The 16,019-nt window shown below is 25.1% G+C and overlaps 2 protein-coding genes across 3 annotated transcripts in view; one reads left to right on the top strand and one right to left on the bottom strand.

The window, feature by feature from the left end:
* The first annotated feature begins 286 nt into the window (after positions 1–286).
* LOC100200810 (sex determination protein fox-1) lies at positions 287–5,009 on the top strand. Of its 2 annotated transcripts, XM_065803290.1 has the most exons (11): positions 385–417; positions 557–660; positions 1,388–1,547; positions 2,288–2,461; positions 3,104–3,157; positions 3,380–3,472; positions 3,642–3,675; positions 4,033–4,138; positions 4,255–4,344; positions 4,462–4,483; positions 4,591–5,009. In XM_065803290.1, the coding sequence occupies exons 3-11, from the start codon at positions 1,488–1,490 to the stop codon at positions 4,690–4,692; spliced, it is 735 nt and encodes a 244-aa protein (XP_065659362.1). In that variant the 5' UTR covers positions 385–417; positions 557–660; positions 1,388–1,487; the 3' UTR covers positions 4,693–5,009. The 2 variants fall into 2 exon arrangements, with proteins under 2 accessions (XP_065659361.1, XP_065659362.1); XM_065803289.1 differs by lacking the exon at positions 557–660 and having other exon boundaries at positions 287–417.
* Positions 4,995–16,019, bottom strand: part of LOC100203289 (leucine-rich repeat-containing protein 9) — a 16,176-nt gene continuing 5,151 nt past the window's right edge. The window contains exons 4-11 of the mRNA XM_065803288.1: positions 14,105–14,161; positions 13,910–13,990; positions 9,788–9,891; positions 9,186–9,265; positions 9,066–9,110; positions 8,772–8,862; positions 8,623–8,674; positions 4,995–5,734 (exon numbers count right to left, since the gene is read on the bottom strand). Of these exons, the coding sequence (XP_065659360.1) occupies positions 5,151–5,734; positions 8,623–8,674; positions 8,772–8,862; positions 9,066–9,110; positions 9,186–9,265; positions 9,788–9,891; positions 13,910–13,990; positions 14,105–14,161 (1,094 nt within the window). The 3' untranslated portion in view covers positions 4,995–5,150. The remainder of the gene's footprint in view (positions 5,735–8,622; positions 8,675–8,771; positions 8,863–9,065; positions 9,111–9,185; positions 9,266–9,787; positions 9,892–13,909; positions 13,991–14,104; positions 14,162–16,019) is intronic.

The following is a 16,019-nucleotide window of genomic DNA, read 5'->3' as shown; positions in this document are numbered from 1 at the left end:
AAAAATAGATAATTTACATCTTGCTATTGATCTAATGTTTGTTAACATAACAAATAAACAATTACTATAATTAAAAAGTATATTAAAAATTATAACGAACATTAAGACCCAAATTATACAAGTTATATTAAAACAACAATTAAAAACTTCTTGTTTACAGTAAATTAAATTTTTGGACACAATTTTCGCAAAAATTATACCGAACAACTTTAGCATCGATCAGGTTTATCAAATGTTCAGCATTCAACTGGTGGTCAAACGCCATTTCGATCAACACATTTGACATGTTTACTGCACATGTTCTTTGGACGTACTGGTAATTTTTATCGGTTGTTGACTTTTGGGCCAACAAATAACGATCGATTTTAGTATTAGATTTGTGTTTAAGACAGCTTACTCAGATTGTGTTCATTTCTGGTACGAATTTTTTAACTTTTTGGTTTTTTCTTGTTAAAAATAAAATTAATTCAGAACATTTTAAATTGTTTTGATTATATCTATGTTTAAAAGTATATATAAAAGAGTTTTAATTTTGGATATTTTTTTATCTTTGTAGTCGTATAAATAGTTATATCTGAGCTAAAACAGAGTAACTGAGCTGAAATTGATTTCATTTCCATGGTTACAAATTCACAGAAGTGTCATAAATGTTATTGAAAGGTTTATTTGTAACTCTTCAAACTAATAGTGGTTAAATTAGCAAAAAAGAATATTAAAATAAATTTAAAGTTGAATATACCTCAGAGTATTACTTACGATCCCAATATTTTAGTCTGTAGGGATAAGATGTCGGAAAACATTGTCCTTAGACCTCCTTTTACACCTGAGGTCCGTCACTTCATTTAAAAATTTGAAACAAATTAACCTTTTTGTAGTGTTTGCTAGCACACATTTTTATAAGATTTCTATATTTATTTATTTAAATTTATTATTATTTATTTATATAAATTTCAGACAAAATAAATGCTATATAAATGTATTACATACATAACACATGTATATATGGGCCGCAGTAACAGTTTTAAAATGAAAAAAGAAGGGAAGAGAAGGCGGTAAAACTCATTATTTTTATTATCATATATATATATATATATATATATATATATATATATATATATATATATATATATATATATATATATATATATATATATATATATATATATATATATATATATATTTATATATTGTATGTATGTATATTAAAATGATATAGAAGAAGGGCAATTATCCTTGTTCCTGTTGCAACGGCTCGTTATATACTTTCGTCAAAAAAAAATAATAATAATGAATACTTTCATTAATGTAATATAAAATTTATTTTGCGCGTTTATTACACAATAAGATTAGCAAAAGTTCTAATAACAGTCTTTCATTCTTTTTATAGAACTCTTTCCATGGCCATACAGAGTTAACAAGACGTCCACACAAGCATGTAATTAGCATCTTCACAAAATCATTGTCATTACTAAATCCCACTATCAAGCATGATTTTTAATATTGGTGAAAATCCGACCATGGATGTTCTCCGCATGATTTTGCATTACGTAAGTTTAAAGTTACAAAGGAAAATAAAAAACGGAAGCAAAATTTTTATTTAAAACGAAATATTTTACTTTACTTTATATTTGACGTTTAAAATTGCTGCGATTAACTTAATCTCCATGTTTCAACAGTTTACAATTGCCTTTTTTCAAAAAATAATGAAAGCGTGATTACAAACATTACCAATTTATGATAAAACTTGCGCTGAAAAAAAAAAAAAATTTAAAGTTTTTATTCATTTTTTAAAATTTTATTATCTTATGCAAAATTTATATAAAATATAAAATACCTTATAATTATTGTAACCTGTTTCCTTTTTTAAAAATCATAGTTTTTTTTTAACATTTTGATATACATATTTGTATTAATTCTGTAAAAAACTAAAAATTATATATATATATATATATATATATATATGTATATATATATATATATATATATATATATATATATATATATATATATATATATATATATATATATATATATATATATATATATATATATATATATATATGTTAAGTTTAATCATAAAACATTAGCATGTTATGCACTAGCGTTGTAGTTTGTCATAATAAGATATTTTTTATCTACTGCGTTGTCGGTTTAATATGGAGATGAACTAAACTTGACAATTGAAATATAATACAACTGCTGCACAATATTTGGCAACGTGACATATAGTCATTGCAAAGTTAACTATTTAAAAATTATTGTAATAATTTCCATTTCTATTTCTTAGTCGCTGCAACAAAACAAAGCTGATCAAGTATCATTGCAAACAATATTACCAACAACAGAGCAGCCAATAACCAGAAGCCCATCTCCTCATAAAGAAAATGACGGAAACCGAAGACTGCACGTTACTAACTTGCCATTTAAGATAAAAGATGTTGAGCTAAAACAGTACTTTGAAGTAGGAAAAGCTATTTATTTTTTAATTTTTAATTTTATTGTTTATAATACATTATTTTATACTTAATCAACAATCGCGATAACTAAAATACATGCATTAAAAAATATGTTTGAACATTATTTGAGTTCAATTTCTGTTAAATTATTCCGATATCAGGCATCAACGGGCACGAAGTAAAATAGCAACATTTTGAGGTAAAGATCTTTGCGATCTTCTATTAGATATTTTGTTTACGAAGTTAACTTAGAAGTAGTTTAGTTATGTTAAGGTTTATATTCGTAACAAGTTTTTTACTGTATATAATGCGTGTACTAATGTTATCGGAAAAAAAAATTTAAAAATGCGATCTAATTAATAATTTAGTTGAAACAATTTAGTTGAAAAAGGTTGTTTTTTTTATATCGGCTTTATCTCATTGAAATTGTTTATATCTTACGTGAGGGAATTTAAAACTCAATACTGTGCAAATTACACTATACAAATATCGAATGGTTATTTAAAAAAAAAATATTTAAAATTTTTATTAAATAATAAAATACATTTTATAAATATTAAATAGTTACTTGAAATTTATAAAATATGTGATTATTTAATTAAAAAATTAAACTTTTTTTAAAATAAAGTTTTTTTTTTAAATTAAAGGGATTCGGACCTGTTCAAGATGCAGAGATTATTTATAATGAGCGTGGATCAAAGGTATGCAAAAAAAAAAATTTTTTTTCGAAGACATTGCAAGTTATAATAACGGTAAACGGTGGGGAAAAAACTTAATCGTTTATGATTGCCTTTTTGTTTAATAATTCAATTTTTGATATATATATATATATATATATATATATATATATATATATATATATATATAATATATATATATATATTGGACACACGCATATAAAGATGAATTTTAATTCATTAAAGGGTTTTGGATTTGTTACCATGGTTACAGAAGCAGATGCAATAAAAGCTAAAGAAGCATTAAACGGAAAAGAAATCGATGGAAGAAAAATTGAAGTATATAAAAAATGTTTCTATAAACACTTGATTTAAAATAAAGTTATAAGTTAAAAAACAATTGATTTTAGTTTAAACAATTAAAAAAAACAATTTGTCAAATAATTATTTTAAATGAATACCTATTTATATATATACATTTAAAAAAATATCTGTTTCTTTTTAATAGATAAATTATGCAACGCCAAAAACCTCATCTAAAGGTAAACGAATTCCTTATTTTATTCTTAAACGTAAAAGCTGATAATTTAAATGGTCATTGAGATAATAATTTAGTGAAAACTATTTTTTAAGAAAAAAAGTGAAACCTTTTATCTAAATTTTCATTTTGAATAAAAAGTAAAATGAAGACTTCTAAAAGTATTTAGAAAAATATATATAGTCTTATTATCATAACTTGTTTGAACTTTTATGAAAGATTACAGTTACACCTGTTAATTAAATTATTGTTGAAAATTAGTGTTTGCCTAATCTGAAAAATTAGAGGTTATATGCTTGAGTCTACAATCATTCAAGCATAAAATGCTTAAAATGTAATTATAACATTAAAATTATTATAGTTCGATCAAAAGGAGGCCGAAGTCCGTCTGCACAATCAAACCAAGCTAATCGCGTTATCAGAACAGCTCCAGTCTACCCAAATTGTCAGCAACATTTAAAACAGACGTAAATATTAACTTAATTTCAAGATGTTTTTTTTTAAATTCAGAATACCATTTTTAAAATATTAAATATTTAAAATGATTGAGATTTTTTCTATTTCAATTATATAATTTTCTTAGAGTACCTGTGATTCAACCTTATCAGATGGCACCACCACCTATTCCTTCCCTGGCAACTTTAAGTGCTTCACTGCATAACCCATTGCTACAGTAAGATTTTTTCAATTTTAAATTTGTTTATAAATTTATCACATGTTAATTGCATTTAAAATTAGCACTCAATTTTTCAAATTACCTTAAATAGATGTTTTTTTTTTTAATTTATAGATACCAACATGTGCCAACACCTGTAAGATTTTTTTTGAAACCATAGTTTTTTTTAAAATTAAAAAACAAAAACAGTTTGTTGTTTATAATACTTTGTTTATAAACAGATTGTTATTTATAATACTTTAGGAGCAGTATGCGCAGTACTACCATTATCTTACTTCACAAGGTGCCGTACACAACCCATACCAGACAGCAAACAACGCTGCATACAGATACCAGCCGTATTAAGATTGCGATGCAATTCTTTCCATAGTGCCCAAATATGTAGTTATTAAAAAAAACTAAATTGACGAAGTTAATATATTTTTTCAAAGTATGGATGTCGAACAATAAAAAATTTTAATTCAAATAATATTATAGTAAAACTATAGAAGCAAATATTTTAATTTATAGAAATGTCTACAATGCTTTAAAAAAGTCTACTACGCTTCAATGTAAATTACCTAATGTATATTTTTTTATTTGATACTATTGTTATATTTAAATAAATTTTTAGTTTTGGATATATTTTGGTTTAGAAAATAAATAACTGATTAATATTTTTATTTTATCTTGTTTCATTTTTTTTTTTAATATGATTAAAAGATTGTACAATACACATCAAGTTTATGTATATCGTGCAATATCAAGAATTCACCAAGGTGAAAAATAATACAATAACAGTTGTATGCAGTTGTATACGTAGCTCACCAAGTTGAGTTTAAACCAGCACCTAAGTTATTTTCGTTTGATATGTTTTTGAGTAAATAAGAAATATCTTTGTTGCAGTTAACAGACTTTATCTTCTTTACAGATACGATTCCGCTTTTATCTTTTTTTGGAACTTTCGCGTTGTCCCCTTTCATTTTGTTTGCATATTCCTTTTCCGATTTCTTTTTACGTTTTCTTGAATCACCAACAACAGTACCGTCACATAATTTTGATTTATTTATAAATTGATTTTTTAAAACGTTAGAGCTTAAATCCTGAGTATCGTCTGGTTTGTTTTTGGATATATTTGCTAAGCTTGTTTCTTTTTTAATTTTTCTCGACTTCTTCGAGTTCTTCTCCGTCAAATCTTTTTCAATTACTATTTTTTTTTTTACTTTTTTCTTCTTCTTTAATTTAGCTTTTTTTTCTAACTCCACTGGATTTTTTTCCGATATTTGAGTAATTTTTAAGTTACTAGAAATAAATCCCCGCTCTTCGGTTTCTTTACTTTTCACATCTTGATTTATGTTGTTTTTTGTAACAACAGCAGGTCTATTCTGCAACTGCTTTAGATACATTTCTAAAAAAGTATTAACATAATAATAAAAACACATGCAAAGTAGGATTTATACTTTAAATATTTTTTCTAGCTTTACACTAATACAACAAAATTAAACAGAACCGTATTGACCAATAATAGTAGAGTGAACGAAAGCAAAACTTCAAGTATTACGAAAATTAATTTGAGAAAAATATTGCTTCCTTGTTTAAAAATGTTTTTTTAAGTCGGCTTCACATACTAATAAGTTTACATGGTCGTAATAAAATTTATATATTTTCTACCTTGACGGTTTAAATTTTCAATTTTATGTAACGAAATATTACAATTCTCACTTTCCTTTCAAAGTGTGAAAAACGTTAACTATCAATCTAAAGTTTTTGCATATCGAGAACTGAATAGGACAAATGTATTTTTTTAAACACCGTTTTTGTCTACGATATCATTAATATAATTAGACATAAACAATTAAAAAATGTTTTGTTTTTAGTTTTAACGGCTTCATGTATGATTTTTAGCCATAATGCTAATTTCATTAACTCTGAATGATTGCTTTGAATTTTAAGCACTTGAAACTGTATTTTTAGCTTTGATTTTATTACTGTTTAGCCACCAATCTACTAAAAAACTAAGGTTCACATGGAAACTAAAGCTAACAAGAAAAGCCTACAACAATTTGAAACAAAATTTTAACTTATTTGCAGCAATCTTCATCAAACCTAAGTAACAATGCCTTTGTATATCAATATATTCAACACCTTTTTTTTCAAATATCTTTTACAAATTTTCAGTAGAGTAAAATGAGGTAATTTCGCCAACAATTGTTTAAATTTAAATAGCTTGAGAAGCAAAAATGCGAATAGAAAATTTTTTAATTTAAGAAAAAAAGACATTTTTCATTAATTGGAACAGAAAAAATGGGGTGGCGAAATTACCCCAATAAAGTTGGGCTAATTTCGCCACCCACCCCAATAAAATCTAAGTTGGGCTAATTTCGCCACCTTAATCATTTACAACAAATTTTTTGTAAATAACATTTTTTTTAATTTTTAAAGCACATCAGTTAAACAAAAGCAATCTAACAATACTAAACAAGTGGGAAGAAAGTTTTTAGCTAACTAAAAATATAGTTTTAAAATCAATACAAATTAAAAAAAAACTTTTTAGTTTGCTAACTATATATACATAAGAGATTGTTTAAAGACTTATTTTACTGAGCAATAAATTCTACTGTATTTTTCAATGGTCAACCTTTCTTTTACAAACCCATTTTAGTAAAAAGCTTTTCTCACAACCAAAGATTTTGATGATCAGTTGTCGCGCTATTGAATGGCTTTTGACACTTTGCTTTGCTGCATTTGTTCTCTTCTAAATTTAAATTTTCTTTTACGTCGTGGTCAACTTCATATTTTTGGTTATGGTTTTTGGCTTCTGAATATTCTTTTATTGCACTCACTTGTTCAAAAAGCAATGGTTATGGTGACGCATTTACTTTCGACTACAATTTTGAGTTGCATTTTGGGCTTTTGATTTCTTATTTGAAGATAACTTTAGAGATTCTCTTCAATTACTTAACTAGCCAATTGAACCTGTCATTTCGAAAAAGGCACAAGTCCATTTACTAAAACTACTCAAAATCAACAAAAATATGATTTTTATTAAAATAATGTCTAGGTTGCTAAAGAAATTAAACATAGAAGTAGATAAATAAAGAACGTATATAACTTATGTATTTTTTATAAAAAAAACATAAATCATACAGAAATTTTTAATTCAAACTTATAAACTAACTGTTAAAAGTTTTGGACTTATGTCCTTTTCGAAATGACAGGTTCAATTGTATTTCTTATAATTGAGCAAATTAAGGAGTGACGACAGATGGTAATTGAGAAGCTGTTGATGAAGTTGCTGGTGCTATTTGTGAAGACATTGATGAAGTTGCTAGTGTTTTTTGTGAAGACATTGATGAAGTTGCTGGTGCTATTTGTGAAAACGTTGATGGTGTTGCTGGTGCTGGTAGATTGTATAGCTCTGAAAGCTAGAATTTCTCTCTATTGATTGCATTTTTATTTAATGGATAGAGACCTGTATTTTCAAAACCAATTCCTTGATGATAAATCAACACTTATGCTAACTGTCATTCAGCAAAGTTCTTTAAATGTAACTACTTCTTCAAGCTTAAAAAACTTTTATTTATCTAGTTTTTTTACTCACACATTAATCTATCGAAATTCTATTTTGTCCTCATGTTTTCCTGACTCTCACATTTTTTTGGCATGGGAAATTGTTTTCTTTATCTATAATTCTTTTTAACATCCTAGTGCGTCAAAAATTAAATACTGGTTGCTTGCAGCTTTGTAAAAAAATAAATTTTCTGAAAAAAAATTCAAGATTAGCCTTTTTTATTATTGAAACTTTATCAAAAAAACTCTCCTTGATTATGAAGGAACAGTTAGTAAAAGGCTGGGTTTCGCATGGCTAAAAACAGAAGGAGAAAAAGGTTATTCTATAACCAATATTTTTTTAAAATGAAACCAATTTTTAGAACAAACAGTATACTTTCTATCAGGAGTGTTAATTCTTTTAATAACAAATAACACTTTCTATAATATATAACCTGTAAACAGTGCATTTATTCTTACCCATAAACCAGTCTCTAGTTTTCTTTACAATTTGTACAAGTCTTGGGTTTTAGATAGCCATGCTTATGTGTTTTAAAAAATGTATTTTAATTTAATTTTTTTTTTAACAAAAATAAAGCCTAAGTATTATACCTAGTATTTTTTAATACTAATTTTCATTTGAAAACTGAAATCGATAATTTTTCTTTAAATCTATTCAAACTAATTCAAAATATATCAAACTAATTTTATACACCGTAAAAAAATAAAATAATTCTTGATATTTACCATTTAAATTCTTGAAATCTAAAAGCTTTAAATGTGGTAATAAATTCTTGATCTAAAATTAAACAATTTTTAATTAAACAATTTTCATTCAACAAAATTAAAAATGTATTAAAACAACAATGATAACATTTCTATGCATTCTCTTATACCTTTGTGTAATAGTCTTCTGAACTACATAATGGGTTTCCCTTTAAGTTTAAATTTTCCAAAAATGGCAATTCTCCAAGAAGTTTTATGGATCTAAAAAATTCTCATGTTTTTTTAAAACCATTTTTTCAATTAGTAATCTCAAGAGTAACAACTTGCATAAATTATCATCTTAGTGATTGTTAAAATATTATCTTGCATAAATTATGATCTTAATGAATTTTAAAAATACTATTTTAGTGATTGGAAAACACAGTAAATAAATTAACAAATCTCTATAATAAGTAAAGACTTACTCTATAGTAGTAAACTTATTGTTTCCAAGATCAATAACTTTAATTCTATATTAAAAAAACAATACGAACTATAAAAATTTTAACTCACAAAACAGTTACTCCAAAAATTTAGGTAACAACCTTTTGCATTTTGGAAACCATTGTGGAAGATTTTCAATAAAGTTATTGTTAAGTTTGACATCTTTGATATCTTTTTGTTTCTAAAAAATAATTAAAAATAATCATAACATTTATAAATTTATTTCAAAAAAAAAAAGGAGTTGTTTAATTCTAACACAATTTTAAAATAAAAATATATTTAAACAATATAACAAAAATGCATTTGTAAAATTGCAGATAAAAACTAAGCTGTCAAGCTTAGTTTTTATATGCAAAAAAAGAACAAAATAAATAAATAAAGATATGTTAAACAGGTATTCCAAATGACAACAAAAAAACACTTTAATGAAGCATAGTATAAATTTTATTCAACAGTTTATAAATAACAGCTATGTTACTTCACATTGTAACAATATCTACTTTAATAACTGTTAAATGATAAAAAATTTAAAATTAAAGTTAAATTTTAAAACAATTAAATGATAAACAATATTGCTAAAATTAACTGATAAATAATATTACTACAATTTACTGATAAATAATAGTGTTATAATTAACGATAAATAATAGTGCTATAATTAATGATAAATAATAGTGCTACAATTAATTGATAAATATAATACTTGAAAATCAGGAATCTCATATAAGCAATTGTGGGATGCAGAAAACTTCTGGAGATTCTGAAGATTTGTTACATTAATACTTGATAAACGATTATGTGAAAGAACTGAAAGAATATATATATATATATATATATATATATATATATATATATATATATATATATATATATATATATATATATATATATATATCACCCTAATATATATATACATATATATATATATATATATATATATATATATATATATATATATATATATATATATATATATATATATATATATATATCACCCTAATATATATATACATATATATATATATATATATATATATATATACACTGCCGCTCACGGAAGTTAGGACAAAAAATATTTTTTCAAAAGAACAATATTAAAATGTAATTACGTTATAAAATTATTTACTTATATTAGTAAAATTTATGTTTATGTAAAAATAAGTCAAGTTAAATAAAATTTGTATCAAAAAAATTCTAAATTAAGTTATTTTAATGTAAATATATTAAAATAACTAACATTTAAAATAACATAAATTGTAATCAACAGTAAAAGTCTTATCATTTTAAATAAATAAACAGAGAACGCAGAAACATATTAAAGGTCACGTATGAACCTGTATTTTACATTATCAACTCAAATCTTTTAAGTTTGTTATTTAACAAGTATTTCTATTGTTTACTGTGTTTTTGCAGATATTTTGTGTTAGTGTTTTAAAAATTTCAAATGCAGAAGTTCAAAGGTAAAATTAAAAATTATTTTTTTAGTGTAAATTCAAAATATTGAAAAAAATATGCCTAAAGGTAAGCCTATAAGTGTTGAAAAAAGGACAGCAATACTCACTTTGCTTCAAGAAGGCTATACAGTAAGAAAAATAGCTGAAAAACTAAATCTGAGTAAATCAACAGTTAGCTATACGATTCGTCGATATCGAGAATCTGGAAGTTTGGAAGACAGAAATTATCCAGGTCCTTCTCGCATAACAACAAAAACTGATGACCGACGTATAAAAATCATCAGTAGGTGTAATCGAATGTTAACTGCTCCACAGATAACAGCTATTTTCAACTGTGATCGAGAAAAAAAAGTTTCTGTCAGTACAATCAAACGAAGATTGCAAAAAGCTAATTTGCATGGTTGCGTTGCTATCCGAAAACCATATCTACGAAAAGTTAATCGACAGAAGAGATTCCGTTGGGCACAGATCCACAAAAATTGGACGATGGATGAGTGGAAACAAGTACTCTGAACCGATGAGTCAAAATTTGAAGTTTTCGGAAATAAGCGAAGAGTTTACGTTAGAAGATTTGCTAAAGAAAAAATGCTAACTCAATGTCTGGTTCCAACAGTAAAACATGGTGAAGGCTCTGTGATAGTTTAGGGTTGTTTCTCTCTGGATGGAGTAAGATATTTGCATAAAATCGATGGTATAATGAGAGCAGAACATTATAGAGATATCCTGGAAACAAGTGCAATCCCTTCGGGACTTCGATTAATCGGAGATAATTTTATTCTGATGCATGATAATGACCCTAAACATACTGCATTATTATGTAGAAATTATTTAGAATCAAAAAAATCTGAAAATGTATTACGTGTAATGACCTGGCCTCCTTCAAAAAAGCCCAGACCTCAACCCCATTGAGTTACTATGGGATGAACTGGATAGAAAAATTAGAACTGTATGTCCAACATCAAAATTTCATTTATGGAACATTATAGAACAGGAATGGAATAATATTCAAAAAGAAACAATTAAAAAATTAATTGAAAGAATGCCGAGAAGAGTTAAAGCAGTTATTAAATCAAAGGGTGGTTTTTTTGACGAAAAAAAAATTTAATTATTATAATGGTTTTTGTACATTTTTATTACATAAAACTGACTAATAATATATTTTATATTGAAAATGTATAAAAAAAATAATTTTTATTAATATAAATTAAAAATTCTATAATGTAATTATATATTAATTTTGCTTTTTCGAAAAAATCTCCACTGTCCTAACTTCCTTGAGCGGCAGTGTATATATATATATATATATATATATATATATATATATATATATATATATATATATATATATATATATATATGTATATATATATATATATATATATATATATATATATATATATATATATATATATATATATATATATATATATATATATATATATATTAGGGTGATTCACATTGTAATAGAAAAAAAAAAATGTCACAAAAAACATTCTACTCAAGGTTGCCTGTATTTCTTTATCACCTAGGATCATGTATACCAAAAATTAGACTAATATAAGCAACTTTAAGGGTGCCATGTTTTATAAGATAAATTAACCAAATGTTAGTAACTATATTGCAAAAACATTACCATTCTAATTTACTAATATTGAATAAAAATTTCAGATAACTAGTAAAAATAGTAGAAACTAGTAGGCATAATCTACAACTCACAATACATAAAATATAAAATTATCCATATTATACACTAAACCAGTCAATATGCTTAATACGACTTAACCCTCTTAAACAAGCAACATTCAATGATGCCAAGCTTCAACAGATTCAAGAATATCCAAATTGTACAATTGAATCGGCTGCAGCAAAAGCTTTTCATTGCCAACTTTGTTATTTTTCTGAACATTTAGAAGGATTGGCATTCTTTGATTCTCTTGTCGACAACAAAGCCAAGATAGACATGGCAAACAGATTAAAACAGCAGCTAAGGCAGAAATCTTGTAAAAGACTTCATGCTGCCTTATTCGATTGGCATAGTCCATTGTCTTTTTCCATTGCACAGTGCATTGCAGAACTTTCCTATCTAATTTTGAAGAATGGTAAAGAAAAAGTTGAATCATTTTTAATGAAAGAATCTTCAGATTAGGAAATGGATTTAACATATCTTGAAATGAAGCACAAGGTTTGTCAAACGAAGGTCATCAGTGATTGCACAGAACGGCGCTTAGCACTAATAATATCTTTTAACTCAAATATTACGAAAGATAAAAACTGGAAATTCCTTCCAACTGAAAACTCCTTCTGGTGCTCTTTACTAAAAGGAATTTCCAGTTACATCAAACATAGATCATCCAGGTCATATTTTGAAAATCTGGAAAATTGTTTAGGTAAAATATCCGGAAAAAATCAGTAATATATTTTTTCATATTTTTGTTTTATTTAAATTTTTTTCAAACTTTACTTTATTTTTCTATGAAATTTGAGTGAAAAAGCTTAAAAAACAAATATATTACAAAAATTTATACCTAAACTTGTATATATAGAAAATATTTTGGATATCCAGAAAAACTAAAAGCTAAAAAAAAATATCCGGAAATATCTGAAAAAGGATAATCCCTGATCAATGTCTGTCTTGATAAAGATGACTGTTGATGATAGATAAATGATTTTTAATTACGTGGTGTATAGAGGTAGACATACTACTACTACAGTACATAAAAAATATTGGACTAAATATTTATTAAGCAGTATTGTTTTTAAACATTAAAGATCAACAGTCCACATAATATTAATTAAGTAAAAAATAAATATAAAGTAATAAATTGAAAATTTTTTCTCCTCCACCTTAAGTCAAAAATTTGACAAAACATAGCAACCCTAAAAAATATTATCTGATTTGCTTCAAAATTTGCCCAATTATTACTATTGTTTTATAGAACAAGGGCAAGCTTGAGGACAATCAAAGTATTGAACCTAAAAAATTACCCTAATATATATATATATATATATATATATATATATATATATATATATATATATATATATATATATATATATATGAGTATGTATGTATGTATGTATGTATGTATGTATGTATGTATGTATGTATGTATGTATGTATGTATGTATGTATGTATGTATGTATGTATGTATGTATGTATGTAAGTAAGTATGTATGAATGTATGTAAGTATGTATGTATGTATGTATGTATGTATGTATGTATGTATGTATGTATGTATGTATGTATGTATGTATGTATGTATGTATGTATGTATGTATGTACAAACACACACACATATATATTTATAACTATTATTACTTTAAAAAAATGCTAATTTAAAATTGAAAAAATAAACTACAATAACATACCTAAAGTGTTAAGCTCCTTTAATTCATCTAAACCTTCAACTTTTTCCAACTCATTGTTGTTTAAGATAAGTGCTTTTAAATCTAAAACACAAAAATGTTGATCGAATCTCTAATGTTGATCAACTTTTTTATGTTTTTATAAATACAGTAATATTTGAGAATACTTTTTATAAATATAGTAATATTTGAAAATACTTTTTAGCTCACTGACATGAAAAGTGTTGGTCAATTTATTGAAGCTCAAGTTCAGAACTAAAGATAATATAAATCAAAAAATGAAAAAAATAAAAAAAGCAACATCACAATAATACTAAAAAGTTTTAAAAATATATTTTTTGACATCAATTTACTAAAAAGAATTAATTTCTTATTTTGCTCACCTCCCCAAGACAAAAGGGGCCACTACAGTCAAGAAGACTACTTTTTAAAAGAAAAATTTCATTTATTTTTAATTATAATTTTAATTTCATTAAAAATTTAGGAAGATGCTACAACTTTTAAACCATGATTTTTTTTAACTAAAACATTTATATCATGATTTTGAATTGTTGTAAGTTAAATTTGCCATTATAACAATATAGTTAACCTTTATTCTTATTATCTTTATAAACCTTTATTTAAATTCAATGGTGGAAAAATTTGGAAAATTTAAAACTTTTATTATTATATTTATATATCTCAAATTAAAATTTGAGATACTATGGTCAAATAGTGTTTAAGTTATGCTGTTATCTCTTATAAGATTAAATGCTCTTTGGGTTAAACTATTTTTGTAAGCATTACCTGCACTTTTTTTGTTGATATTTATGTTTCTTAATTTTTGTATATATTGTCAATGCATGTTTTGTATTTTTGATGTTATACTTTTAAAGAGTTTTACTCTTTGTATTTAAACTACTTTTATTTTATTGAAAATCTTAAATGAAATTGCTGTAAATCGTATTTAATTTGACATTATAGGCGCACATTAATAGTGCACTATGGATTAGTTAGCTTAGTTCAATGCTTTGATAGATAGTAGTATTTTTTCATGAAAGTCTAGTTTTTGAGTTTTTTAATTAGGTATTGATCTGAAGAGAATTCAGGCTTGATATTCTACTACTATTGTTAAGTGTTTTTTTATTTTTTACTTATGTCCAACCCTAGCTATTGATGTCAGATTATGTATTCAAGTACTATCGAGTTGATATATTAATTGGTAATGGATGTATGTCAAGTTTGTTGCTGAAATGCTTGTAATTTTACATTTAATTGTGTTCAATAACATCTTGATTCTTATGCACCAGTTATTAACTTTGTTACAAATTTCTTGTGGTAGAGCTGAGTAGGCGAGGTCTTTTGACAGTGAATGCAAAGATGTTGTGAGCGAATGAAAAGATGTTGCAAAGATGTTGCGAGCAAATTTGTAAAGTTCAACAACAAAGTCAATCATACCATTTATGTTGAGTATGAAGAGTATGAAAAAGAAAGACATCGCTGCCACAGTGCACTGCTTTAGATGATTAGATATCACAATACACCAACTGCATAACAACAAGCTGCTGACCCTGTTGTTATGCTGTTGGTATAAACTCACTGATGCCTAATATGCAGGTACAAGGCAAATCAGGAAGTAAACTATTTGGGAAAGTACATTCTTAGCTTGGTAAGAAGAAGCTCATGATCAATAGGGATTGCCATACTCAGGTCAAAATTTAAAAAAGATTTACAATTAGCATTAATAAAAGAAGGGTGAGGTTTAACATATTAAATTCAGAACTATCAAAAAACTTAAATTTAACATTTAACAATGTTACAAAAACATTGCAAACTTATCTTATCAGCTTTACAGCTGACTTATCTACAGAAAATAATACAAGATTAGCATAATACGGTTAGTAAAACAAAGTTTAAGAAATTTTGATTTACAGACTACTTAAAAGTTGGGGCTTTTCCTGAGTTTTTAACTTTAACTTATACAACTTATTAAAAGGTCACTTTCCAAATAGCTACACACAGAAACTTTATTTATAAATACCTTTTTTAAACATTTAATATACAAGTTACCAATTTTTATAAATTTTCAGTAAAGTTGTCAATGGATTACAGGGGTAGAAGATAAATACTTTTT

The sequence above is a fragment of the Hydra vulgaris genome, chromosome 08, assembly GCF_038396675.1.
Source record: "Hydra vulgaris chromosome 08, alternate assembly HydraT2T_AEP".
Taxonomy (NCBI): Eukaryota; Metazoa; Cnidaria; class Hydrozoa; order Anthoathecata; family Hydridae; genus Hydra; species Hydra vulgaris.
This window is presented reverse-complemented; position numbering and strand designations above follow the sequence as displayed.

Coding starts and splice junctions, on each gene's coding strand:
- LOC100200810 (XM_065803289.1), top strand. CDS start 1,488: ATGATTTTTAATATTGGTGAAAATCCGACCATGGATGTTCTCCGCATG. Junction 3,473..3,641: donor TCGATGGAAGAAAAATTGAA/GTATATAAAAAA, acceptor TCTTTTTAATAG/ATAAATTATGCAACGCCAAA. Junction 3,676..4,032: donor GCCAAAAACCTCATCTAAAG/GTAAACGAATTC, acceptor AAATTATTATAG/TTCGATCAAAAGGAGGCCGA.